Here is a 27,922-nt window from a genome sequence, read left to right on the forward strand (position 1 = left end):
ACTCAGTGTGAATAAGGGTGAAAAATCTGGCCCTTTGAGTCCAGGCCTGTGTGACTGATGGAGAACTCTGGTTTTCCTTCTGTATGCTGACAGCTGCCACTAGAGCGTTTCTGAAAGTGAGTAGCACACTGTTGAAAGGCTCTGATCAGCTAATCAGTGGTTCAGTGACAGGAACTCCAGTTAATCACGCAGTTCTCAGAAATAACCAAACCAGTTCTACGAAAGCCAAGACACATTATTATAAAGCCCAGCAGGAACATTACTAGGAACATACCGATTTAGTATTAATGACTGCATCTGTTTGCTCAGCTTCCATCAAAACGCATATGCACAATGCTGTTTGGCTGCTTGAAGCTTTGTTTGTGTCTCAAAAAAACAAAGCAACCCAGCCTGATTTTCACGGTTCATGTTTAGCATTTCGCATTCCTCACAGTCTCTTCACCTCAGCTTCACTCCACTATCCTGCCCTGTCCCCCTCAGCCCCTTCCCTTTTCTTTCCATGTAGCTTATCCCCTTCTAACTAAACTGCTCACTCACCCCCCTCCCCCTTCCCCAAAATAATGGAACTAACATGCTGTTTGCCGCTATCACATTGCTTGATCTGCTTGTGTATTCCACCCCTTCCCCCACCCTGTGCCTGTCATCTCTATTTAGATTGTAACTTCTTTGGGGCCCGGACCGTGTACTACGCTGTGTTTGTGCAGTGCCTACCACAATGGGGCCCCTTTCTTGGCTGTTCCTGTGACAAACAGAAAATAATCCTGCCATCATATCATGCTTTTTGGTCATTTTCATATCTCCTCTCTCCGTATCACTCTCCTTTATAATGTTCGGGGAAGAAAACCGCCATCCTTGGTGCAAACAGTACTCATTCCAAGAAAAAACACAGTACTGTTTGAAATATGTTCACAGTAAATGCTGTTTTCGTAGAAATACAGTAAATGTGTTTGTACAGCATGCCTACAGTAAACTAGCTGCCAAGCACACATGTTCTTAAACACCAGAATTTCAGGACAAACACCAAGTGAAGAACCTGGCGATACTGTCACTACCAAATTAAAAACACAGCCTTACTTGTGTTACACAAGTTTTCAATGTCTCCTTTGCAGGTGCATCTTGTTTCTGTAATCCCAGATTAATTTACTGGGAGCAATTCCTTAATCTTCATCTTTCTCCATTCCTTCTTTCGTTCCTGTATTCATTGACCAAGTGCTCATAGAGATCCCTTCATGTGTATTCTTATAACTATTTTTCCTATTTAAATCCATGTAAAAATCACTTTCTCTTTCCACTACTCCAAACCAGCAGGGAACCGTGTGTAAACACCTTTTGTGCATTTAATCCAGCTGTGCCACAGTAGCATACAATACGTTATGTGTCCCTGGGTTAACTGACTGACAGTAAAACGGGTTTGATTTTTTCCAGCATACAGGGAGAGTTGGATGCTGAAGCTGACGCCATGAGAGTATCCCAGCAGGACTTGCTTTCAGTTAATGAGTCTGTTTACACCCCCGATTCTGATGTCACCTCACCAGCAATCAACAGAAACCTTATTCAGAAGGCTGGCTACCTTAATCTTAGAAAGTAAGAAGGATAGTCCACCTTGTTTGTCTGTGTGACTGGTGGTTGATTTCTGCATTATTTCTACCCTGAAGATTCTTTGAGTAAAATCTTCAAAAGCGCCTAAGTGATTTCAGGGCCAAATCTCATTGAAAATCAGTGGGATTAAGACTCCTAAATCATTTAGGCACTTTTGAAAATTTTACCTTTCAGTTCCTAAATCACCTTAGAAAATGGGATTTAGGAGCCTAAGACATTTTAGGGGCTTTTGAAAGTCTTCCTCTTTGTGACTAATTGGTTTTCCCTCTACCTGAATTCACCTACAAGGCCTGAATTCGCGCATTTGAGTGTCTAAAAATAAAATGTCATGTTGGATTGAGGTCTGCAGCTCATTGGAGCCTCTGAGACTGGGATCAGGATGTTCTCTCTTTTATGGGCTAATGAAAATGCAATACTGCTTACAAGGAGGAGCTAGATTTTGGATTTTAGGGCTTTCACCACAAATTTCCCTTTACACCATCAGGAGTGGTACAGAGAAACCAGGTCCATAGCGTTGAACGTGTACCCCACTAGAGCTCAATCCTGCAGAGTTTCTTTTACTAACCCTCCCATTGACTTCAGTTATGTATATGGAAGAGGAGCAGAGGTGGATGGGGTCTGATTATTGTGTTTTTTGAAATAACTTAAATGTCAGTTTCCATTTAATTTGAACAGTTTTTGCTAGTTAACTGGATTACAAATGTTACGGTTTAACAGCAGTGTAAGAGATGGGTTACAGCATCGTGTAAATGACTCCATAGAAGAATGTACTTTCAATATAAGAGTCTCTTTGTAGAAGTGTAACTTTTCAAAATTTATGCCCATTTGTGTTGAAATTTCTGCTGCTCCTGATCACTGAAAAGTACAGTAGAACCTCAGAGTTATGAACTGACCGGTCAACCACACACCTCATTTGGAACTGGAAGTTTGCAATCAGGCAGCAGCAAGAACAAAACAAAAAAAAGGCCAGTACAGTACTGTTAAATGAAAAAAAAAAAAAAAAAAAAATTTGATAAGGTAAGGAAAATGTTTCTGTACTTGTTTCATTTAAATTACGATGGTTAAAAGCAGCATTTTACTTCTGCAGAGTAAAGTTTCAAAGCTATTAAGTCAATATTCAGTTGTAAACTTTTGAAAGAACAACCGTAACGTTTTGTTCAGAGTTATAAACAACCTCCAGTCCCAAAGTGTTCATAACTCTGAGGTTCTATTGTATCTTTTTTGTTTTTTATTGAGTACAATAAAATTCCATGCCGCCTCATCTCAGTTGTTGGCCCTAAACCTTCTGCTGTTCGCAGCTAGGAAATATTGCAAATGATTGTTCGTTTTAAACTTGGATCACTCAAAACCAACTGCCCCATAACCCTTCAGCTTGCCCTGGGGATGAGTCTCCATTGTGGTTGGGTGTCTTTGACATGTTTGTTGAAATTTAGTTTACAAGTTACAAAGATCCATGTTTGACAATAAGGATCAGCCCTGCATCTGCAGCAGGACCTGCTCAGAGTTTGGTGGGGGTGGTTTCTGATCCAGGAATTGAATTGGGGTTATTTCTAACTAGAAATACTGTGCTAACTGGTCTTAATACTGTGTGTTCCCTATAGTAAAACAGGCCTGGTGACTACAACCTGGGACAGACTCTATTTCTTCACTCAAGGGGGAAACCTGATGTGCCAGCCCAGGGGAGCAGTAGCTGGAGGACTGATTCAGGATCTGGATAACTGCTCTGTAATGGCAGTGGACTGTGAAGACCGACGATATTGCTTTCAGATCACCACTCCTACAGGAAAATCGTATGGGTCACAAGTTTTCTGTTAGAGAGCAACCAGTCATGTCCGGTGTACCAGATGGGGTTTCAGAATGCCTAATGGTTGTGTTAACACAGTTCCTTAGTGACAGCCATTTGAACTGAGCTGGATTGCCATCATAACGCTGACCTACAGGAAATAGAGTATTTTTGCACATTTAAATCAAGTGCGCACGTTGCATAAATGATGAATGTTGTGTCCTTTAGGAATAGGGTATTCACACAGCTGGCTGCTCACAGAGAGGCACAATTTAGTAGCTGGAGTGTAGGACTTAGGAGTCCGGTACTCCAGAATAATGCCAGCTCTGACATTCACTGCCTCTCTAGATTTATGATAGCTCAGTTCTCTATGTGAATAATACCGACTTGCCTACCTCAGAGTGCTGTGAAAGCTTCATTAGCTGAAGTACTCGTGAGTACCATCATCACAAGTGCAGAGCCAGGTATCCAGTATAACCCTATGGATTAAGGCTGTAACAGAGTCATGATTTTTTTGGTGCGAAAGTTGCAGCCGTGGCTTGTTAAAGCTGTGGTTTTGGTGTGGTCAGTTCAAGTACCACAAAACAAATAACCGCACACAAAAATAGAAACAAGTACACCACCATGTAAGCTGCAGCACCTTCTGCCAAGGTACGCAGCCGGCCTTCCCGAGCAGGGCAGCAGCACAGAAGGGACACCGTGTGTCCTGCCTGGCTCTCAAAGCCAGCATGACGGAAGGGCAGCTGGACCAGGTTTGAATGGCATTGCAACCCTGCACAGCAGCTCGCAAAGCTGAGTGAGTGGTATTGCAACCTGGCGCAACACCACTCAAATTCACGGCAGCTATAGAAAGTTGTGGTGTGTGTTTAAAAGTTGCAGTTTCCCCAGCGAAATCACGGCTTGTGATTTTCTTACAGCCTTATCTGTGATATAGAATCGCAGTAGTTAAAGATGAACTTGCGAGATTATTGAGTCTCCCCCCTTGAAACTGTCTCTGTGTGCAGGGAGAGTGAGTGCATGTAATATAACAATGATACAAGAAAAACATGAATCTAATGTATTTGTGTTTTAGGGGGATAACCCTTCAAGCAGAAAGTAAAAAAGAATACGAGGAGGTAAAATATTTCACTGGTTAACGTTTTTACTTTCTTATCCCTTAAATAGTTTGGAGTGTTCAGTTTCTTTTCTCCTTACAGTGGATATGTGCGATCAACAACATCTCCAGGCAGATCTATCTCACCGACAATCCAGAGGTGAGAGCTTGTTTGTTTTTATCTGTTCTTTCCAACTTGCTTTGTTGGTGTAGCACAGGACCCATAGCATGCATTGCTGTAAGGGTGAAATGTCATTTTGTTTTGTAGGCTGTTGCAATCAAGTTAAATCAGACGGCCCTTCAGGCAGTGACCCCCATCACAAGCTTCGGAAAAAAACATGAAAGTTTGCGTCCCAGGTAACACTTGCTTTTCTGTAGGAGTGGTTTTTGCTATTGTGCAGTCAGTCAGACTCTGCTTACGGGGCAAGACAGATGTGGGAAGCCCAAAGTGAAGGCAATGGGATCCCATATGAGTTCAGGGCTCTGCTGCATACAGTCCAGCTTGCAGGATCGAGGCCCCAGCCACTTCCAATTTTAACATACAGGTGGGGTTTCTCCTGTTCATTTGTCATGAAACAGACACAGTACTTAGATTGTAAACTCTTCGGGACAGGGACAATTTTATTATATGCTTGTATAGTGCCCAGCACAATGGGGTCCTGATTACTAATTGGGGGCCCTTGAGTGCTGTCACCATACAAATTTAATGTAGACTGCCTTGCCCTATTCCTGTGTGTACTCTGAAACCAGCACAAGGAGCCGTCTTGCAGTCTTCGCTGGGTCTGCTCCTGGACCCATTCAAGTCAGGTGTTAAAGCCTCTATCCCCAAATAGAGGTTGTTAATGAAGCTGCGTGCACCTGGATGTAAAAAACAAACAAACGTACGTTTTCCATTGAATTTTTCTTGAGAAATCCAGCCTCTTGACCAGCAAGAACTCCTCAGTCTCTGTGACTGGGGTCCAAAGCCAGCTCCAGAGACTGACTATATTCATGCTCTGAATGCATGACCCTAAAAGCAGAGCACTAAATAAAGTAGAGCAAATTAGAGTAGAGTGTCTCTATCAAACTTTAGTAGGTAAAAACGTCTGTATGAGTTTTGTATACAGTCCTGCTGTGATTTTTTCCAGCTTATGTATTTCTTACTGGCTTGTGCATATCTAATCTCTAACCCTTCAAAGGTTTCACCTTTTTTGACTCCATACTGACCTCCAGCTAAAAACTAGTCCTTCCCAGTTTACTGTGATTCCTTAGGGACCTCATAGGCTCCCACAAGCCATAGGAAGTGCCAGTCAAATGAAAAAGAGAAGGTGGGTGAGAATATCTGTGGCTCAAAGGCTTGTCTCTCTCACCAACAGAAGTTGGTCCAATAAAAGCTATTACCTCACTCACCTTGTGTCTCTCATATCCTGGGACCGACACAGCTACAACTACACTGCATACTTGCTTTCCCATTTCACTCAGGAGGTGGGAATTTTACTTTGGTCGGAGTTTTACGATGCCCTGGATGATTTAATAATGAATAATTAGGGAAAATACCTGCATCGAATTTTGTTACATGGAGGAAAAATGTTAGTTGGGTTGCAGAGAGTTAGCTCTGCGTTATTCTGTGTACGAACAGAAAATCAAGTTTCTGCTATCAAAATAAATAGGCTTAAATATCGGTAGGGGATTTCTGCAGTTGCAGGAAATTCAAAAGCAGTTCCACACCCTGAGGAACTCTGGGAGGAAAAACAGGGACGAATGTTACATAAAACACACAGTTTGCTCCTGAGTATTGTACCAAATCTGTGACATCTGGGAACTTTAGTGGTTGTCATTATGTCCATTCCCTTGCCATTCAGGACTTCACAGATAGGCAGCTCAGATCCTCTCTGCTCAATAAACACAGGTCTCTAATACGTGAGCAGATACACTGGCGTAGTTCTGATTATAACCAATAGAAGGCAGTGGTGCGCACATCATTCACCATGGTAACATGTAACCAAGAGCAGGCACTGCAGCTCATTTGGAATTTGTTCCCCTTCTTTTCGGATGTAGCAACATTTCTTTTCACTAGTAAGTGATTTTATTTATGACGATGAAGAGGAAGAGAAATTCAGTTAGTAGCCTCAGTGACGTGTTAATATTGCAGTTTGCTTATTGGGGGCAATGAACACTGGGATTTGGTGTAAACCTGTCTTCCTTCCAACGTTATGACATTACATTTTCATTCAAAACCTTTCTCCATTTTCAATGTAGCCAGAATGTGAAGAATATGGAGATGGAGAGTGACAAGATCATCCCTAAAGAACTGTCCACCAAACCCGATTGCACAGAGTTAATAGCACCTGGAACGCCGATTCAGTTTGACATGGTACTTCCTGCAACTGAATTCCTGGATCAAAACAGAGGTGGCAGGTACAGCCAGCTAACGTTCAACAAATTTGACCAAACGGTTTGAGAGGAAAGGGCTATTCCCTTTACAACGTTTGTGTATGATCATTCAAACCGATAATGAGAACTTTCATAAAATCAATCTGCTGCTCTGAGCACATATGTGATTAGATTTTCTTAAAAATATTTTTCAGGCGCACAAACCCATTTGGAGAATCTGAAGACAGCAAGAACGATGAGGAAGGTAAACACTTTTTTGGCTCATTATAATGGAGTAATAGTCACAAGCATATGTATAGTGGTATTAACGGCTTTATAGATGGTTTTTCAGCCCAGTGCTGGGTGCCCGACCAGCAGCCGCTGTTCTCACGACCCCCCCCCCCCAACAATAGTCTTGCAACCCCCTTTTGGGTTGGGACCCCCAGTTTGAGAAACGCTGACCTAATATAAGGGGCCTCTGATCCCGACTGAGGCTTATGGGTAGGGCTCTACCCAAATAATGGCCATGAAAAACGCATCACAAACCATGAAATCTAGCTATTGGAGGGGGGGGAAGGGGTAGGGCTGGGATGCCCCAGCTGGGGGCTCCTACCATGCACCAGGCTCCAGCTGCTAGTCCCGGCAGGGCTGGGGAGGAATGGAACTTCCTCTTCCCCTGTATAGCTACTATGGGGGGGAGGGAGGGGGGAAATCAGACCCACCTCCGGGTACCTCCGCCGACTGCAGCAAGCTCCGTGGCTGCTGCCTTCAGAGCCCAGGTCTGAAGGTAGTACAGAAGTAAGGGTAGCAATCCCGTGACCCCCTTACAACAGCTTTGCGACTCCTCCCAGTGACGCCCCCTGCCCCCAGTTACAACACGGTGACATTTCAGATGTCAATATCTGAAACCATGAAATTGAGTAATTTTACAATCCTACGACTGAAATTAACCAAAATAGACCATGCATTTGGTAGGGCCCTACACTTCTGGGTGCTGCTGTATAATACAAATAGTAAATAAGAGCTTGTGATGGAGATGGGCACTTAGCTTAGTATGCAATAAGCGAGGAATTTTAAACAGAAATTTTATCACATGAGATTAGAACCTGAGGCTTTATGCAAAATTATTGTACAGTTTTTAAGAGTGATAAATAAAGAGTCAGTCCAACTACTTAATAATCAGCCATCCCAGAGCTGGAGCAGCAGTGAGAGAAAGACCAAGGGTGGTATTACAACAAGTCAAAAAGAAAAAAACTTTAATAAAAAATTAATCAGTTAAATTTAATATATATTTCTCTGCTGTAATTCTTATTTGTTACACTTGCACGCAATCCAAGCATTTGGTAAAGCTGGGTCAGACTAAAACCTGGCTAACAGGGAATATGATTGAAGAGGAAATGATGTGAAAAGCACAGTTATCCCAAGTTAGGACCCGATAATTGACCGTAGTTTTTCAGAACAGTTCTGGTAGTAATTAGATATTTGATAACTCTGAACACAGGCATGAATCAATGTAGTACAGGAGCCCATTCCTTTGTATTCCAGATTCACTCTTGCAGCAGATGTTTGTAGTTCGGTTTTTAGGATCTATGGCTGTTCAATCAGATGATACAAATGAGGTGATTTATGAAGCTATGAGGCAAGTGTTGGCTGCTCGTGCCATCCATAACATCTTCCGTACAACTGAATCCCATCTAATGGTCACCACCAAGAGTCTCAGGTAGAGTAAAATTCTTAACACACACAGCCCTACCATTCTGTTTTCCATTTGAGGTATCTACAGGCGACAGGGTGTTTTTAAATACACCACCTTTGTTTCCCCAAAGGGTAGGAGATTTGCACATATGGATCTCTACAGACAGAACAACAAAAGTTTGAACAGGGAAAGCCCCATTGTTACAGGCATAATTTTTTTAATTATAAAGCCAATTGTGTCACTACAGTGGAGGAGGTTATAGCATCCACGCTGTAACCATTGCCTTTTGTAACAGACCAATGACTGGGCCCCCCACTCAGATCTCTTTAGAGTGAGACTGTAAGTTCTAGCAATAAACAAATCCAAAAGTTGCTCTGGTATCATCTAAAAGTTTGAAATTGGGGGTTTCTCCTTACCTGGGTGGGCCCCAGCTCCTGGGACTTGCTGTTGTAGAGGACTCCAACTCACATTAAAGTGGGTCCTTTCTTGTCTCACAAGTTAGAAATCATCCCATCCAAACTTTCAGGATGCAGCAAGGCTGCATGTTACTTCAAGAACAGTAGCAGAGAGGTCTAGAAAGATCGCCTCTGTGCAGACACTCCTACTTCCCTTCGAATTTGAAACACAATACTGCAAAATAGATCACTTGTCCGGTTTTTATTGCTTTTAAATAAGCGTCAAAGCTGCCTTCCCATCAAAACTTTCAGATAAGCGAGCCAGTGCACAAGTCAGGTCTCTCACACACACACTTGGGGAGAAAAAAACCTTTATTTTGGGTGTTTTTATTAATTTGATAATGTACAAGTACAAACCTGTGTAGTACTAGTTCATGGCACATAGGCTATTCCAAGTTTCCTATGCCATCAGAAAGGCAGCATGGCAAAGGGCACTGGGCTGGGAGTCAGGGGAGCTGAATTCCATTCCTGGCTTTGCCACTGACCTACTGCAAGACTAGGCAAATCAATTCAAGGGCGTGCCTCAGTTTCCCCATGTGTTAAATAGGTATAATGATCCTCTTTCTTTTGTAAAAGGTTTAAGCCAGTGGCTCTCAAACTTTTTTACTGGTGACCCCTTTTACATAGCAAGCCTCTGAATGTGACCCCCCTTATAAATTAAAAATACTTTTTTATATATTTAACACCATTATAAATGCTGGAGGCAAAGCGGGGCTTGGGGTGGAGGTTGACAGCTCGCGACCCCCTGAGGGGTCCCAACCCCCCAGTTTGAGAACCCCTGGTTTAAGCTATATGGCCGAACTCATTACAGAAGTGCTCAGTATTCTTACTTAAAACTTTTTATAATTGCAGGTTAATAGATCCTCAAACCCAAGTTACACGAACAACTGTAAGTAATTCTTCATCGTGATAGTAAAGTTTAAATAATTGCAACATCTCTTTGATTGTTTCCCTCTGCACTGATAACATTTAATCGCAGAGAGGATTGGTCTCCCAACCTAGTTGAGCTTTTGCTAGTTTTAAAGTTCTCTAATATGCTTTTCCAGTTTGAACTTGCCAGTGTGACGCAGTTTGCTGCCCATCAGGATAACAAGAGACTGCTTGGTTTTGTGGTCCGTGTCACCGAGTCTCTGGGGGAAGAATCCATGAGTGCGAATATTTTTGAGAGCAACACAGAAGGCGAAAAGGTCTTGTGATTGTTTTATATTGTATTTTTATACAGTTTTTAAAAAAAAATGAATCCTAGTGTCAGTCTGCCTTTTGGAAGCCTCCTATAGGGGGAATGTTACAGAAACAGAGTCAGATGGTTTCCTTTAATCTAATGATTGAGGGACATGTGATGGCATAAGCACATAGAAAGGAACTTATGTGAATGCTGATCCTACTATCTAAGGTCTTAGGAGTCAGTGTCCAGCAGCAAAGCTGGCAAAAGCAAGGTTGTCACCTGTATTGTGACGGCTACCTTTAAGTTGTTGTATGCAGTATAGCTGTAGCTGTGTAAGTCCCAGGCTATTAGAGAGAGAAGTTGCATGAGAATCTCTTTTATTGGACCAATATGTATAGGTGAGAGACAAGCTTTTGAGCTACACGGAGCTCTTCTTCCCGTCTGGGAAAGGTACATCCAGTGTCACAGCTAAATGCAAGGTGGAACAGATTGTTTAGCATAAGTAATTAACACATATTCTAAGGGACCATTCAAGCCCTGAAAAGCACTGTGTGGCTCGAAAACTTGTCTCTCTCACTAACCGGCTTTGGTCCAATAGAAGATCTTCCCTCACCCATATTTTCTCTCTAACTACCTTTAAGAAAACAAGAATTGTGGGATAGTTGAAATAGACTGACAGGGGAGTGGGAGTGTTAACTCATTTCCTAATCTCCCAGACTTTACAACTTCTTATAGGGAAGAAGACAATGCAGAATGTGTCTCTGGTTTGATATTAATGGATACAGCTGCACATGAGATAACAGAAGGCTGTGCAAAAAACTAGTAGTAAAGATGGGAGAGACCAAGCCCACCATTTTGTTTTGCATTCTTAAGACCACTACTGATGTGGAAGAACTTTTTCATTAGTAACGAAGGCCCTGATCCACCTAAGTTAGGCACCTGCCTCCCAGTTGATGTGGGTGTTTCTCTCACTCTCCTGTTGAAGTTGTTCAACTGTGTATGAATAATTAGTCATGGAAGCAGGGAGACTCGAGCTTAGTCTCCCACCTCCCAGGTATGTAGCCTAACCACTGAACTATAGCATCATTCTCTCTTGCCCAATGACTAAGTATTTATCCAAAATGGAACAGCTTCAACAGGAGAAATTGAGGGAGCCCACATCAGAATAACCCACAACTCAGTAGTTAGAGCTCTGGTGAGAGATGGGAGATCCTCTTCAACCAAATCCTCTCCCCATCTGCCTGAGGGGGCAGATTGAACCTGGGTCTCCCTCATCTTATGCGAGTGCTCTAACCATTGGGCTAGAAGTTGAGAGGTGGATACCACCACATCCTCCAGCTGTTTTGTGCAGAGTGAGGCGGTGTTTAATTCCTTCCCCCAGGAAACACGTTAGGTGCCTGATTCCAGGTGCCAGAGCTAGGCACCTCCCTACAGTCTGGAATTAGGTGTCTATCTCCATGAGGGAGCGGTTCTTAGGATACACCCCTCTTGTTGGCATCTCCTCTTAGGGGGCTCCCCGCCTAGCGTGCTGGTTTTTTGTGGCTCTCCCCATTCTTTGTACAGGGAGTCTAGGTGCCTGACTCAGGCTTTGTGGAGCTGAGTGTTGTTCCTGTGATTTCCCAAGCATCTAAAAAGTTGAGTGTCGTGATGCTTTGGGTCACTAAGGGTCCATTGACTTCAGTGAGCATTGGAGCAGACCCTAGCTTTGTAAAACAGACATATTTAGACATGCATTCCTATGATAAGTTTTTTTTTTTAAAAGAGATACTCTAGCTATATGAACAGTCTCAGAGATGATGAATTTTCATTGATGATGCTTCATACAAGTTAGCATAGATTTTTAAAGTTTTACTAAAAACTAAGTCCACTTTTTTCTTTTTTTTGCAGATTTGTTATGCAATAAGTTTGGGAAAGGAAATTATTGAGGCTCAAAAGGTGAAGTATACTTGTTTTATTTTGATTTCTTCTCACCAATCTCTCATTGTAATGCTCATCTACGTCCTGTAAATTTGACTGCACTGTTTGGCTCTCTTACAGTGTATAAAATACAGTACAAACTGAAGACTACTGCTGCTACTGCACATTGAACACAGACATGCATTTAACTCAGTCATCAGCTAAACAGCACAAGTTTACATTTAATCTGATTCTGCACCAACCTAAATCAAATTTAAATATATATGCAATTGTCCACTGCAGGGAGAAAGTCCTTGTCAAGTTTAAAAATAAGCCCTCTAAGTTAGTGAAAAAGGCACCTAAAAATGAAAAATTGAGATTTCTGCACTAATACTTCACTGTAACTATCCCCAACTCTTCTCCTCGGGGCTGAAAAGTTAGGATGTGTTTTTTCCACCCAAAATAAATGGAAGTTACAATTGTGAAGATTCATATCAAAACTTCATGATTTACCAAAATTTTCCTACACATTTCTGGTGTCACTGGAGTTCCAAAGCAAGTTAGATGTATCAATAGTTTACATAATAAGCAAAGTCCCCTTCTCCCAGGAAACAGGGTAAACTCATTATTTCTTCAATAGTTGACAAGTTACCCACAATTTTCACCAAATATTTCAAGGGCTGGAGTAGTAATTCTAAGCAAGAGCAGCAAATAAAAGCTCTAATCCTGAAAACAATCATGCATGTGTCTAATTTCGCACAAGTAGTCCCACTGTACTGCAAAGTTGGGACCAAAATCTCATATACATATATAGCCATATTTTAAAATATGTCATGCAGAGAACACAAACCTGAACAGAAGCTCTATATGCTAAAAGAAGAAAGATACCACAGCTTGTTGAACTTAATGTTCATTAACATCTTCATTTCAGGATCCAGAAGCACTAGCTCAGTTAATGATGTCCATGCCGCTAACAAATGATGGCAAATTCAAATTATTGAATGACCAATCAGAAGAGGATGGAGCCATACCTGAAGAGAGGGGGGAGGAGTCAGAAGCATAAACTTTTCATGCCTCGTATGCTGGTTGGGAAGGGGGAAAGCAAGGAGTCTTTTTTGCAGAGCGCTCTGGTTTTCAAATGTTTGTGCACACCCTGGGCCAGATTCTGTTTTCTCTTACAGTAATGAGAATAAGGAGTAACTGAGTGTAGTTTCTCTTGACTTACAGTAGAGTGAGAGCAGAATTTTGCCTTCTGGGTTTGTTTGGAATAGCTGACAATCTTTTGTGGAGTGTTTCAATGTTAGTTCCTTGATGCTGACAGTCAGCTGAAAAATGCTGACTGTTCGAAGCAAAGGGTTAATGTCACATTCTTCAGTTTTATACACTTTCGGTTAGTTTGGAGGTGCTGATCACCTTATCATTGACTTCAGTTGGAGTTGTAGATGCTCAGTCTCTCTGAAAATCAGGCCACTGTAGAAATTTTGTACCCGTAGTGATTAGTAACTTCCATAGTTTGCATGATCGTGTATCTGAATGAAGGTTAAGAAAAATGCACTATTTACTTTATTTTCAAATGAAGTTTTTTAGTTTCTAGTGTACTTTAAGTGTAACAAGAATTTCTTTTGTGCTAGTCTATTTACAAAACTATTTGATAAACACTAATTTTTTCCTATTAATCTATTTTTGTATTGCACCTAGAATAAGCTTACAAAATAAATTTAAGTGCCTATTCATCTTCATGGGGACCACACTTACTCAATTACAGAATGTATAAATCCTGGATATAACACAACTCCTGGATTTGTTTGTTTTAAATACAACTAAAATGCAAACAGAATCCAGAACTAGTGAAGGAATTTGCATGTTTGCGTGTGGTTTTTACATGGTTAAGCTTCTTGAAAGTAACAGCCAGGGATAACGGTCATAAGTCAGTATGTTTATAGCATTAAGTATGGTTGTATAACATTAATTTTATGGTGAAATATAAAGTCTGACAGTCTGCAACAGTCTTCAATAAAAAAAAAAGTTTACCAATAAAATGCTAGATTATAAATCTGTGGTATAGTGACTGGTGTTTTCACATAGCTTGCCTGAACTGAGGCACTTTGTGCACTGGCTAAGGAGTTTTCTCCAGTTTCATCTGCAATAAGTTATACAGGACTTGCTTATGGAGGTTTTGCCATTTTGTGTTGCGTAGTCAAGAAGCAGCTGGTCGGTTGGATCACTAAAGACTGTATGCAGTGGCAAATACTTTAAAGACAGACATCACAGGAAAACCTTCTAAAACTGTCCGAGGGAGGAAAACCCATACAGCATTGGTTCATGCTGTTCTCTATATCTAGTTTCATTTAAAAAACTTAGCTGGAACAGCTGATTGAATTAAATCTAAATTTCTTGTTGGGCACTTAAGGGATTGTCAACCTTTGGCACGTGGCCCGCCAGGGTAAGCACCGTAGCGGGCTGGGCCAGTTTGGTTACCTGCCGCGTCCGCAAGTTCGGCCGATTGGGGCTCCCACTGGCCGTGGTTCGCTGCTCCAGGCCAATGGGAGCTGTGGGAAGCTGCAGCCAGCACATCCCCCAGCCTGCGCCGCTTCCCAGAGCCCCCATTGGCATGGAGCAGCGAACCTGCGGACGCGGCAGGTAACCAAACCGGCCCAGCCCGCCAGGGTGCTTACCCTCGCGGGCCACGTGCCAAAGGTTGCTGATCCCTTTTCTAGAGAGCTTAAGGTTAACTAGAACAAGACAAGGAGGATGATCTTCCAAAATATCTTTGCAGATGCCCGTTTTGCATGGAATCAGTATGGCAGAAGGCCAGACACCCATCAGATTCATCACTGAATGTTTGAATGTGAGCACCATGCAAGTTAATTATAATTAGAATGAAGTATTATTTCTCCAACCCTCTGTGTATTGATTTGCTCAGGTTACTACTACTGACACACAAGCACTGCTCTGTAAGAACAGTCACACTGTTACCGACAAAAAAAAAAAAAAAAAAAAATCAAAGAATGATGTTCTCAAAATTACATTTATTAACTTTCTGTACATAGTGTACTCTACTCACAGAACCAAAAAAAAGACTGAGGTAACAAAATACCCTTTCTGTAAAATGAGTTAGATAATACATGTTACATTTGGTCCTTCATACCTGAGAAATTGAAAATGGTTGTCATCAATGGCCATCCAATGAAAAGTTCTAATTTCCCTCCAACTTACAGAATGCAGTAGGATCTCAGGAATCTGCACTTCAGCAACCCATGAGCCAACAGCTATACACTGGAAGCATATTAGCTGCTCACTGAAGTGTAGATGGGTCAGCTGTTAGTGGAGCCAGCACAGTGGAATCTCTCCCCCCAGCCCCCACAATTGGGCCAAGGGAAAGGGCACATGAGATTAGTCCTGGCATTCAGTAAGTCCCTGAAATCAGACTAGAGCACATACTAGACTCGTCCCCCCGGGACTGCTGTTGTGGGGGAAGGAAAAGGGACTTGTAAGGCTGGACTCTCGTTGCTGCTTGATTGAAGAATATGACAGCCAATCAGGAGGGGGGCATGAGCTTTTAAAAGGGTTGTTGCTACACGTCTGTTTCCTGTCACACTCAGCCCAGCCACAGAAACAAGTGAAAGATGGCAGCAGCTGCTGCTTTCTTGCTAGACAGGCAGCTTTCAGCAATGCCCCCCTGTTCCTGACTGAAAGGAAAGGGGGAGCTAGTCTATCAGTCCTCAGCAAAATGAAGCCAGCTGCGGCCATCCTTGTTCTCTCGCTACCAATGGCTTTTTTGAGTGAAGTGGCAACAGCAGCTTTCCTAAGATTCTCCTTTCTCCAGACCAGAGCCTCATTTCCATGATTGTGCCCAAGCTGCAAGAGCTACTGGACCAGGTTCTCACTGTAGTAGCACCACATGCAGTTGTAATCCCTAGTGAAATGGACAGGTTTAATATGGAGCTCTTCCCCCACTGGCACATGTGGGAGTGTGCCCCAGTACTCCAGCTTGAAACTGAATGAATCCATACAATGGTTCCCCCCATTAGTGAGATTCTACTGCATAGTGAGATGTTTCAAATACATTAGCTACAGTCCTATATTAGCAAGAAGAGCTATATCATTGTACATATGTATATATTCACACATACATTACACATCCACATATGCTACCTCTAAACAGGGTACTAAAAATAGCCTTTAGTTTAGTCCTTTCTGTGGAATTTTGCTCATCAAAACCACATTAATCTGTTAGCACTGTACAGATCAGGCATATACACTATCCAAGATTAACTGCAAAGTATTAAGGGTTTGTAATAGCATTCTTCCAAATTACAGGGCAAAAGGGAAAAGTGCAAACTTTATTATAGCATAGGTGAGCCATGAATGTACATGTTTACATAGAGTCAATCTACAGGAGAAGTGAGAGAGACTAGCCATAGATTCTTCAGATCCCCAAGAACCTATGAACTATACGACTGAAGATTGGTCTGGAACAGGGACATATGTATATGCACATACAGGAGCAGGGAAGTTAGCAGTAGTAGCAGCACTGCTGAAAATGTTTGCTATTGGCCCAAAGAGGTCAAACTAGACACAAATAATTAAAAATAATTACAAATTAAGTATGAAAGTCTCATTGAAATAAAACAGCACTTCAAACAAATACAAATTAGGGTATGCAGCACTCTTTAGGGCCATCTCAGCAATTATGACGAATTGCAAATAAAGGATTTAATGAGTGCAGCCAAGTAAACGGTTTGTGATGCTTCTGCGTCATGTTTTCAGCATTAGGGGAAAAAATTCCATGCCAGTCTGGTCCCTTCAGTTTCAACAAAACATCATTTGTCCTAGATTTCTACATGAATCAGTGACTGACGGGGGCAAATATCATGTGTGTCACACATTACATTAGTCATATATACATAATCAGTGACCAGCTTTGGAGTAATTATGAAATATTTATAAAACAGCATCTTGCACTGTAATTAGGAGAGGAGGCTGGCAACTGTGGTCCAATAAAATATACCATATGTGCCAAAAAACTGCAAGTCATAGTTAAACTAACTGACGTGTTATTTAGCTAGCAAGATATTGTTTTATGTTCTGGGTGATTAAAACATAACAGTACCTTTTCATAGTTAGTGGTAGCTGGCACTTAATTTTAAGATAAGACTAGCCATTTGCTTGAGTCAGGAATCTGGATAACTACTGTCTATCTCTTGCACAATCTACAGAACTGTAGTCAGCACATGTTTAAGTTATACAGAATTCTCACAGTGTACAGCAGCTTTTAGAGCCTGCAGTGCAATTATTGTTGATCATAAAGCATGTAAGACTGTGTTTGGACAACACAAAGGGTGTAACAGACCTACAAAGGTAAGGAGATATAGACTTGAGGCTGAAACTTGTGCTTAGGTACTACAGCATTCATGAAATGTAAGATTACTTAATATGCACAGACACCCGTTCATACAGTGCCTGGTCATAAGAGGAAGCACTAACTCTGGTTTTCTCTTCTCTGAATTTCCTTACTTTTGTAGATGAAAGTCAGGCCTTCAGTGTAAACCTAAAGCAGTTTCATTAGCTTAGTTCCCCTCCCCCCCCTTTTTTGGTATGAAAGAAGAAAAGGCAGGGAAAATGAGCTACTGAAGGGGCCCTAAATCCCCTTAGGTCAGCTGATATGCCAATGGATCAATATCAATGAAGAATACAGGCTTTGTGATATGCTAATATTAATAAGGGTTTCTGAACTGTGTATCAGTCTCAATTTACATTCACAAGGTATGCCGAGCATTATTATAGTGTGGTATGTGATTATGGTATTAGGTGCCACATATGCGCTGGATATGATGCATTCCCAGCACCCAAATTATTTTTCAGACAATAGATACTAGAAATGCAAATTGTCTGCCTTTAATTGTTTTTCCTGGTTGAAAAGATCAAAATGCCCTAGGGCTAACCATGGAACAAAGGCCTACAAGGTTTTTTAAGTGATGTTTTAAAGTTAGGGACGCAAGAAAACATCTGAAATTAGGGAATTACTAATTTTGATCTGCACTTCTGTAACTTAAGATAACGGTTGTTCCTAAGCCAAGGTTTTACATGCTACGTTTCAGCTCAGAGCAAAATTTTGTAAATAATGTAATAAAGTCCTGAAAAATAGGGTTTTCCAAAGGAAATACGGACACAAACTCAGCTATAGTAGCCCACTGGGTACTGCTACAGTATTGTACCGTTTTCTATTGATTTTAACACAAGAGGTAAATCAAATCTAGAGATTTTATCCCTACAAAAAGTTATTGGCAAGAACAGGATAATGAATAATTCTGATAGCTCATACAAATAATGCATACCAGCAATATCATTTCACAACAGGATCTGCATGTGCAGCGGTGGAGAGGTCTCCATTGCTTGTTTTAACAGATTCTTCTACAGAAGAAAAAAAGAGAAAAAAAGTTGAAACTATTGTTTTAAATAGAATATATCTATTAGTTTGTTTTAACCAGACATTATAAAAAGTAAGCTTGCTATATACCAGGAATGTTCCAGTTCTATTCTCTTGGCTGAGATATCCTAACTGACTGTGCAGCAATAAGGCCCTGACCCTGCAAAGCACTTACATGCACAACATTGCTCCTGTGGTTAGTCCCAGTCAATGGGACTACTCACATGAGCAAAGTTATACACGTGCTGGAGTGCTTTGCAGAATTAAGGTCTAAACACTGAAGGGAAAGCCTATGATATTGCTTCTCACAGCATTTCCGTTTAGCATAAACTTTCAAGCCTTGACTACTGCAGAACACACTTTGCACACGACTGGCAAGTTTACCATGACTATGAATACTTACCCTGAAGTGTCTTTCAGAGGAATACTCTATATAATTGTGGCTGGTTAACTCAAAGTTACCACAGTATTTGTCCTTTTCTATTAACTTTTTTTTTTCTCTTTTTTTAAAGTCTGAATAGTAATTTGAGCATCTCCACCCAGAGTGAATAGAAATTTTAAAATGTACATGAAAAACTAATGCTATTTCATCCTAAAAAAAGTTTCCTTAGTGAACTAGCCAGCTTCCCTTGGTAGAAACAATAACGGATCCTTTCAGGACAGTCCCCTTGATCTGTTTACTCCCTTTATGTTTCTGGCAGACTTACAGTGGCACATTTTATTTACATTTTTAAAATGAAAAAGTGTGTGTGTTTTTAGCTGAAAACTCATAACATCTGTGATAAGAACCTACCAGAACTACAGACAGGAAGTTTATGTTGTATTACCTTTAAAAGAGGCATTTCTGGCCAAGTGCTACTAATTCTGTTTTCAGCTTCACTACATTCACCTGAGTGGGATTAGCTATAGCAATTTTCCTAAATCCCTTGGGACAACCATACATCTACCTCACAATCCTTGTGAGCACTTTTCATTTTTTAAAGAGACAGGCTTTCAACCACAGCATGCTAACTCTCCCTGCCCAAGAAAGCCTATAGAAATTTGTGTGGTAGGATTATTCTCCTGACACTGAATATATATAACGCCTACTAATGTTAATTGGGTGCTTCACCTAAACCATGAATCGATAATATACTCCTTAAATCCTATATTAGCAGTTCATTTGCCAAGATTGTGAGCATCTGCATGTTAGAAGTATAGTATGTTCAAGCTTTTATCTCCCTACATGTTGCCAATGATCTCTGTATGAGTGTTAAAAATAGTTCCTTAATCACAGCTAAGGCTGCGGTTTAGTCATGGGTATTTTTAGTATAAGTCATGGACAGGTAATGGGCAATAAACAAAAATTCATGGCCTGTGACCTGTCCCTGATTGTACTATAAATACCCATGACTAAATCTTGGCTGTGGGGCCGCTCCAGCAGCGACCAATGTGGCTGTCCCCAGGGCCGCCAGAGCAGCTGTTCCTGGGGCCAGCTGCTTGGGTGGCCCGGGGGTCAGCCACAATGGCCGCTGCTGAAGTCGCAGAGAGTCACAGAATCTGTGACTTCCGTGACCTCCGTGACAGACATGGAGCCCTAATCACTGCCACTGAACTGTAGCTAGTAGCAATGATGAATAATTCAAATGGCATTCCTTCAAAGAGTTTATCATAAAGACAGTGGAGGGGAGGAGTATACCATTACCAAACTGGTGATGGTGAGAATGATAATGCATTTAGCCCATTAAGTGATATTACTGTTATTTGCCTTCCTCCCCCTATCACTGGCTTTTGGGCTCAATAATCCACTTTAAAATTCACTCCACTCCAGATATCATCACCATTAGGTTCTGACAACATCTGGAGTGTGTAGGAGTTCTGCTGAATCAGCTGATAGTAAGAAGAATGTAGTTACACAGGACAAGGAGAGCGTGCCCCATGTTGAAGTCTGAGTCATATTGCACAGGAAACAACAAAATCCTAATCAGGGTATCTCTGAAGACACAAGAATGTCAAGTTCTAAAAAAGTTCTACAACATTCACTAACCTTCTCTCTCTTTCTTTTCCTGGTTTTCTTCTGCTGCAGTTTTGTCTGCTCTAAAAAATATTCTTGCACTGCTTAGCGAGAAATAAAGCAGTTCAAACTCCTAATTAAAAATATTGAGACAAGAAAGAGACTTTCAGTAAGCAGGAGTATATCACAGAATTATTATCTACAGCATATGTGAATGGGATCTGCAGAAGCACCTAAGTGAAAGTTAATGGGATTTGTGCTTTTAAGTCACTTAGGTGCTTTTGGAAATCCTACTTTATACCTTGTTCACATGTGTTTTACAAAGCACTTAGACTGGCCAAAAGAACTTTATATTAGTGTATTAAATAGATTAAGTCTTGAGTCACATGTGTTACTTCTATACATTTGAATTACTGTGACCTTACAGATATAAGGGGTGGTATTATCTACATAAGGCAGAAAGAATTGTAATTTTTGTGCCTTGAAGTTAAAACTACTATATTTCAAGATACTGAATAAGGCTTGCCTTTCCTTGGTTTGATAGCTGAGACATTATTCATCTTCACAATTCACAGAAGTCATAATATCCAATGCTATGAACCAAGCTCCTTTGACTCTCTATACACAAACATATACATCATCATATTGTTTACTCCTAATTCCATGGTCAGTCATTCTCTCTCAAGTTAGCCATCTATTGTAGATTTCAAGCTCTTAGGAGCAAGGTATTTTTCTTCTAACACATCTTAAAGCACCAAGCACGCTTACAGCATTAAATATATAATTAATACCACCCAGCTCATCCCTTCTTTTGAGAAGGGCATTTTTTTGTGCTAGGCAGCAGTAAATAGTTTAATGGTCTCTACAAATTCTTGATGGTGCTTTCTATAGCACTAATAACCAGCTGAACCAAGACAAGCAAATGTGGAGTTCAATACAAGTCATATAACTGGAACCATAATGTACCTGTAAACAAACTTCCAGTCGCTTGTGAGTAAGGTTCATAGTCTGTAGTAGCTTTTCATCTTGACTAGTTGATTGCACATTCTGTTGCTTAGCTACTGCTCTTATCTCCTTCACATACTTCTCCCTGACTGACTGGAACCAGTGAAGTGAATCAAACTCCTGGTACTGATTCAAAAGCTTTAGAATGTAAGCCACACCTGCAGTCATTAACAAACCATTTACCAAAGTCAAATTGAACAAATTGAACAAATGCAGGTACATATTCTATATATACCCCCTTGAAAATCCTCTAATATCAGTATTGGGACTATTCGCTTTACATGCTACGTTACAATTAAGTCTTAACTATGAAGCTACAATAAAGAGCAAGTTTTACTTTATAAAACATCACAGCTAGATGTGCTTTTATGCATGCGCCCCTAAAAATAAAAATGTTGAAATAAATAAAATGGCTAAAACACCCAACAAATGATGAAACAGACTTGTGTAAAATTCCATTTTCCTGTGGTGAAGTGTTGTCTGTCCTAGTAGTGCACGTAGAGACGTAAGAGAACTAAGTATACAGCATTGAAACTGGAAAGCAATAATCTACACAAGTCCGTCATGCTGAAGTAAGGACAACTCAAATTATAAAGGTTTCAGAGTAGCAGCCGTGTTAGTCTGTATCCGCAAAAAGAACAGGAGTACTTGTGGTACCTTAGAGACTAACAAATTTATTTGAGCATAAGCTTTCGTGGGCTACAGCCCACTTCATCGGATGCATGTAGTGGACTGTATTTTCCACTACATGCATCCGATGAAGTGGGCTGTAGCCCACGAAAGCTTATGCTCAAATAAATTTGTTAGTGTCTAAGGTGTCACAGGTACTCCTGTTCAAATTTTAAAATCACAAATAGTGGGCAATGCTAAACATAAAAGTTTTGGCAAATTATTATTTTGTAAAGTCTTGATCACGCCAATTGATTGGAAGACTAGACAGTATGCTCAAACTTACCCATGGCAAAACCATCATCAGTGAAAGCTGCTCCACCTTTGTTCTTTTTATTCAGCTTCTCTTTACAGCTAATTGAATGTTCTACAAAGTTGAGAGTCTGAAATGAAGGAAAGGTAGTTGTCCCAAAGAATGTCATTTCAGACTTGGTCTACACTAGCACTTCTGCTGGCAAAACTTTTGTCAGTCAGGGGTGTGAAAAAACACACCTCTTACAGACATAAGTTTCACCGACAAAAGCTCCAGTGTGGACAGCGATAAGTCGACAGGGAGACCTTACAGTGGCGCAGCTGCAGTGGTACAGCTGTGCCGCTGTAAGATCTGTAGTGTAGACATAACCTGAGAGTAAGATTTTGTAAAATAAAAGGCGGTCATTTGCAATTTTGTCAGTTGTAAAATATAATTACAGCCAAAAACCCAAGCTAAATTCCGAGACCCTGATTTATAAGGGTTTTGGATGGAGAGCCCATCTGTTTCCTAGGCTTTGGGGGAGATGGTCAGCTGAGGATTGGAGGGTTCTGAGTTTGCACAATAGAATTAATAATGTACGGTATAATTTTCATTATATTTGCTGGTGATGTCAAGTGCTTTACATTAATATAAGGGACATAGAATAGGAGCACAGAACAGGTGTCCAATGGAGGTTTAAATAAAGCTAAATATAAACAAAATAAATGACTTTTCTTAAACCTAACCCAAAGATCTAAGATGTTTTTTGAAAGCTCACTAAAGACAGTATTTTAAATTAGTATTGAATTACTCAATTTTATTTAGAAAGTCACACAGGAGAGTCTCATGCAGTTTTATTACTCTGTTTAGATGGAGCTACTCTTTCATATCATTGTAGCACTACCACACAATGGATGTGTTTTAGGCGAAAGGCCAATTCTCTTCAATCACCCAGTGGGCAAACCAATAGTTTATTAATACACACACCAGAATGGTGCATTCATTAGAGTGTAGCTCAATATAGTTAAATGTTCAAAAAGATATTTAATGAAGCTTTCTGAAATGCAGCCATCTCTGAAAAACAGCTGAAAGATGTAGGGAGAAGAAGAGAAACGTTCCCCCTAGTTGTTTGCATATATTCATTCATTATTTTTCTAGATTTTCCTTGGATTATGTGGCCCCCTTTTCCTCATTTACATCGCCCATGATGCCACAATCACAGCTGGAGGTTCAGCCACCTTCAGCTAATTTTCTAGTATAAAATCTAGTTTTGGAATAATGAACAGTTCCCAATTTTGGCCTTGATCATGCAATCGATCCAAGTGGGCAGAATCCTGCTGAAGTCAGTGGGGCTCTGCACAGAGGCAAGCATCTTCCTGACCAGATCCAACTGCAGGATGCGGGCCTTAGAGTTTATACACTAGAACTTGGAGTTAAAAGTGGTTGGAGGTCCCCAAGCTGCTGCTGGAAGAACACTTTTGGGGAAGAGGCATTTAATATCATTGCTTTTTCTCCTTTCATTCCTGTCTTTTTTCATCACATGCTATCCCAGATGCCTCTCTTCTCTCTCTCCCATTAAGATTCCTCCACTGACTTAATGTAATGGATGGAAAGATTTTTTAAAGTTACTCTTCCAGAGGTCCCATCTGTGCACTGTTGGGAGTTGGTCCTTAAGTCGGCTTGAATAGCCTACTACACATGTACTTGTGGTTTAATGTTATGCATCATAAATAAAAAAAAAATTCACATCAATAAAAGTGGCAAAAATACTAACCAGTGGGGGAACAATAATGTAAAAGTTGCGCAAGTGCATGTTCTTTGGACTGCGGAATTCGGGAGCAAACACGTCGACAAGCATTTTGAAGTACTCTGTCCCTTCTGCAGAATTACGTGTGAGATCAGTGAGGACAGAATCCAACTGCCTGCAAAGAATGAGAAAATTTCTTATCTGATCATTTTCTGTGGCACAGCTCTTCTCCTCATTCATCACTAATAGTTAGTACCCCACCTATGGGATTTGGAGGCAGTCCAATGTTTGTTGCTGGAGGCTCCAGGAGTAAACCCAGCCCTTCAGTCCAGGCAACCAGAAGAGCTGTTCTACAGTTGTAGAAACATTCCAGCAACTGATTATTAGTATTAAGACAACTGGGTATAATGTATTAAACAACCCAAAACAATTATATGTCTAAATCTCCCTTAAGAGAAAAATTCCATTTTGTATTTTGGTAATTTATCAGATTGCCAGGGTGGCTGAATGAAGAGAGAAACTGCTAACAGAAAGAAAATTATTAGGCAAGAAATTTCTCATTCTGTTGCACAACTTCTCTCCTAATTCATCACTAACGGGAAGTAGCCAGCAGTGAATCTTAGAAGTGGGGGGGAGGGGGGAAATATGCAGAGTTTATTATTAATTATTATTATTATTACTACATTAGAATAAAAGTCAGGAAGGGAAAGGTTTCCCCACATATAAGGCAAGGAATTAGGTAGAAACCAACCCAGAACACCCTCCTACCAAAGGCTCCCCTCTGCAGATGAACGGAAATTTACTTTGCAACTCTTTGGATGAGGCTCATACACATTGTGACGTTGCACTCTATATGATTTTATGAAAATATGCTAATGTAACTGCTTCATGCAAAAGGTCTCTTGTAAGGTATCATTACAAAGCTATAATCTACTGAGTGTGTTCATCCTATTTGTATAAATGTACCACTCTTGTATCTGAAACTAGAAATATGAAATATAACTCTGAGGGCCTATTGTAATTATGCAAAGTGTGGGCCATTAATGGTGGTTTGGAATCTTGATGACTCCCACTAACCAGGACAATTAAGAACATAAGAACGGCCGTACCGGGTCAGACCAAAGGTCCATCTAGCCCAGTATCCTGTCTACCGACAGTGGCCAATGCCAGGTGCCCCAGAGGGAGTGGACCAACAGGCAATGATCAAGTGATCTCTCTCCTGCCATCCATCTCCATCCTCTGACAAACAAATAGAGGCTAGGGACACCATTCCTTACCCATCCTGGCTAATAGCCATTAATGGACTCAACCACCATGAATTTATCCAGTTCTCTTTTAAATGCTGTTATAGTCCTAGCCTTCACAACCTCCTCAGGTAAGGAGTTCCACAAGTTGACTGTGCGCTGCGTGAAGAAGAACTTCCTTGTATTTGTTTTAAACCTGCTGCCTATTAATTTCATTTGGTGACCCCTAGTTCTTGTATTATGGGAATAAGTAAATATTTTTTCCTTATCCACTTTCTCCACATCACTCATGATTTTATATACCTCTATCATATCCCCCCCTTAGTCTCCTCTTTTCCAAGCTGAAGAGTCCTAGCCTCTTTAATCTCTCCTCATATGGGACCCGTTCCAAACCCCTAATCATTTTAGTTGCCCTTTTCTGAACCTTTTCTAGTGCCAGTATATCTTTTTTTAGATGAGGAGACCACATCTGTATGCAGTATTCGAGATGTGGGCGTACCATCGATTTATATAAGGGCAATAATATATTTTCAGTCTTATTCTCTATCCCCTTTTTAATGATCCCTAACATCCTGTTTGCTTTTTTGACCGCCTCTGCACACTGCGCGGACATCTTCAGAGAACTATCCACGATGACTCCAAGATCTTTTTCCTGACTTCTTGTAGCTAAATTAGCCCCCATCATATTGTATATTGTACTAGACAGAGACTTGAGTGTTTTATTTTATTTTGCTTGGTAATTCACTTTGTTCTGTCTGTTACTACTTGGAACCACTTAAATCCTACTTTCTATATTTAATAAAATCACTTTTTACTTATTAACCCAGAGTATGTATTAATAGCTGGGGGGGCAAACAGCTGTGCATCTCTCTTTATCAGTGTTATAGAGGGCAAACAATTTATGAGTTTACCTTGTATAAGCTTTATACAGGGTAAAACGGATTTATTTGGGTTTTAGACCCCATTGGGAGTTGGGCATCTGAGTGTTAAAGATAAGAACACTTCTGTTAGCTGCTTTCAGTCAAGTCTGCAGCTTTGGGGCAAGTAATTCAGACCCTGGGTCTGTGTTGGAGCAGACGGGCATGTCTAGCTCAGCGAGACAAGGTGCTGGGGTCCCGAGCTGGCTGGGAAAGCAGAGGCAGAAGTAGTCTTGGCACATCAGTTGGCAGCTCCCAAGGGGGTTTCTGTGATTCAACCCGTCACACACATTTTCCCCAATACTCCTAGAGACTTCTGTGAATAGTTTCCCAGATTCCTAGCATGCCAACTGGTGCAGAATTCTAACATCTTGCCTGCAGCAACTTTGAGGCCCTAGAGCCTTGGCATTTTGGATAGAGTGAGCTGAACAGGGTACCCTTGGCTTTTGTACTCCATATGCTTGAGATATATCTTTAGAGTGCTAGGAATGTCCATGTATGCCACAAACTTCCAAAGGGATGGCTAAGGGTTAGAACAAAATTTTAGCTTAATATTTGGTTTCAGATCAGTAGTCTGTCCTCATTTGGATCTTATGATGGCCTCAAAGGAGACATCTACAGAAAATAATCTATTTCATAATGCTTGAAAGGGACGATATTTAGAGTAGCTTGCAAGCCACTGGCATCCTGGCCTGGAAAAGTCCTGCAGATTTGTTTTGTTTGGTTGGGGTTTTTTTAATTTTGGTTTTGTTTGTTTTTCGGTAGTACATGTGTGGTACTTCCCCTGGCAGTTTACAGGTGGAAGATAGCATGCTACGTATCCTGGTCTGAGGACCACTCAACCAATGAGGGGTGCTAGTACAAATACTTCGATTGTAGAAGTCACTTTTTAGATGTCCGCATGAAAGGTTGCCTGCCTGCTCCCCAAGGCTGGCTAGCTCCCAAGTAAGTACTGTCGGAGCAGCCCCGTACCACTCAGGACTTTACTCAGTAACAGGATCATTTTGAACATGGGAAGGAATTTCTCACTTACCCCTCTGTAATCCCATGATGGTGCAACTTCATGGGGAGCAGAATCCTCAGAAGCCTCTGTTCTGGTCACAGGCTGCCTGAAGTACTCCTTACACTTTAATGAGCAGCCAGCCAGCGGAGGGGGACAGGGAGCAAGAGAGGGAGAGAGAAAACCCCTTTCCCTGGCAGAGCAAGGTTTTATTACTATGATAAGCAGGCACAAGTCCCATTCTGCTGCTGCCTGAAATCTGCACCCCTTTCCCTGGCTGTGAGTGAGGGTCCTTGGACTGAAATTTCCACGATGCAGCAATCTGAGGGAGGGCTTCCTGGGAACGACAGGTTTTTCTGCAGGGCCAGACATGCTGTCGGGTGGGAAAGGGGCAGTGAGCTTGATATAGAACACTGAGAGACTCTGTGTAGGAGAAAAGCACCAGCAAACATTCCCTCGAGGGAGCAGGGTGGTGAAGTCAAAGGAGAGGAGGTTTGACCCTGGATTTTCACCCCACTTGCTCAGTAATACTAATTGCTGCCTTGCAAAAGGTGATGCTAGCTTTTGATTTTGGGGATTCCAGAATCTCAGGGTTTGCTAGACCTACCCCTGAGTACCAGGAAATTGCCCCAATTCCTAGTGGAAG

The 27,922-nt window shown here is 41.2% G+C and overlaps 2 protein-coding genes across 4 annotated transcripts in view; one reads left to right on the top strand and one right to left on the bottom strand.

Moving 5' to 3' along the window:
- The window catches only part of APPL2 (adaptor protein, phosphotyrosine interacting with PH domain and leucine zipper 2), a 52,259-nt gene extending 37,999 nt beyond the window's left edge, over positions 1-14,260 (top strand). For both annotated transcript variants that reach the window (XM_065401943.1, XM_065401951.1), the window contains exons 10-21: positions 1,426-1,584; positions 3,201-3,389; positions 4,455-4,497; positions 4,579-4,635; positions 4,744-4,832; positions 6,714-6,872; positions 7,043-7,092; positions 8,373-8,547; positions 9,831-9,867; positions 10,025-10,165; positions 12,031-12,078; positions 12,971-14,260. In XM_065401943.1, coding sequence (XP_065258015.1) covers positions 1,426-1,584; positions 3,201-3,389; positions 4,455-4,497; positions 4,579-4,635; positions 4,744-4,832; positions 6,714-6,872; positions 7,043-7,092; positions 8,373-8,547; positions 9,831-9,867; positions 10,025-10,165; positions 12,031-12,078; positions 12,971-13,102 — 1,279 coding nt within the window. In that variant the 3' untranslated portion in view covers positions 13,103-14,260. The remainder of the gene's footprint in view (positions 1-1,425; positions 1,585-3,200; positions 3,390-4,454; positions 4,498-4,578; positions 4,636-4,743; positions 4,833-6,713; positions 6,873-7,042; positions 7,093-8,372; positions 8,548-9,830; positions 9,868-10,024; positions 10,166-12,030; positions 12,079-12,970) is intronic.
- A 4,125-nt stretch (positions 14,261-18,385) lies between these two features.
- The window catches only part of WASHC4 (WASH complex subunit 4), a 55,422-nt gene continuing 45,885 nt past the window's right edge, over positions 18,386-27,922 (bottom strand). For both annotated transcript variants that reach the window (XM_065408027.1, XM_065408035.1), the window contains 5 exons: positions 24,143-24,290; positions 22,423-22,519; positions 21,429-21,625; positions 20,496-20,595; positions 18,386-18,450 (listed from right to left, as the gene is read on the bottom strand). In XM_065408027.1, coding sequence (XP_065264099.1) covers positions 18,386-18,450; positions 20,496-20,595; positions 21,429-21,625; positions 22,423-22,519; positions 24,143-24,290 — 607 coding nt within the window. The remainder of the gene's footprint in view (positions 18,451-20,495; positions 20,596-21,428; positions 21,626-22,422; positions 22,520-24,142; positions 24,291-27,922) is intronic.

Source organism: Emys orbicularis, chromosome 1 (assembly GCF_028017835.1).
Source record: "Emys orbicularis isolate rEmyOrb1 chromosome 1, rEmyOrb1.hap1, whole genome shotgun sequence".
NCBI classification, from domain to species: domain Eukaryota; kingdom Metazoa; phylum Chordata; order Testudines; family Emydidae; genus Emys; species Emys orbicularis.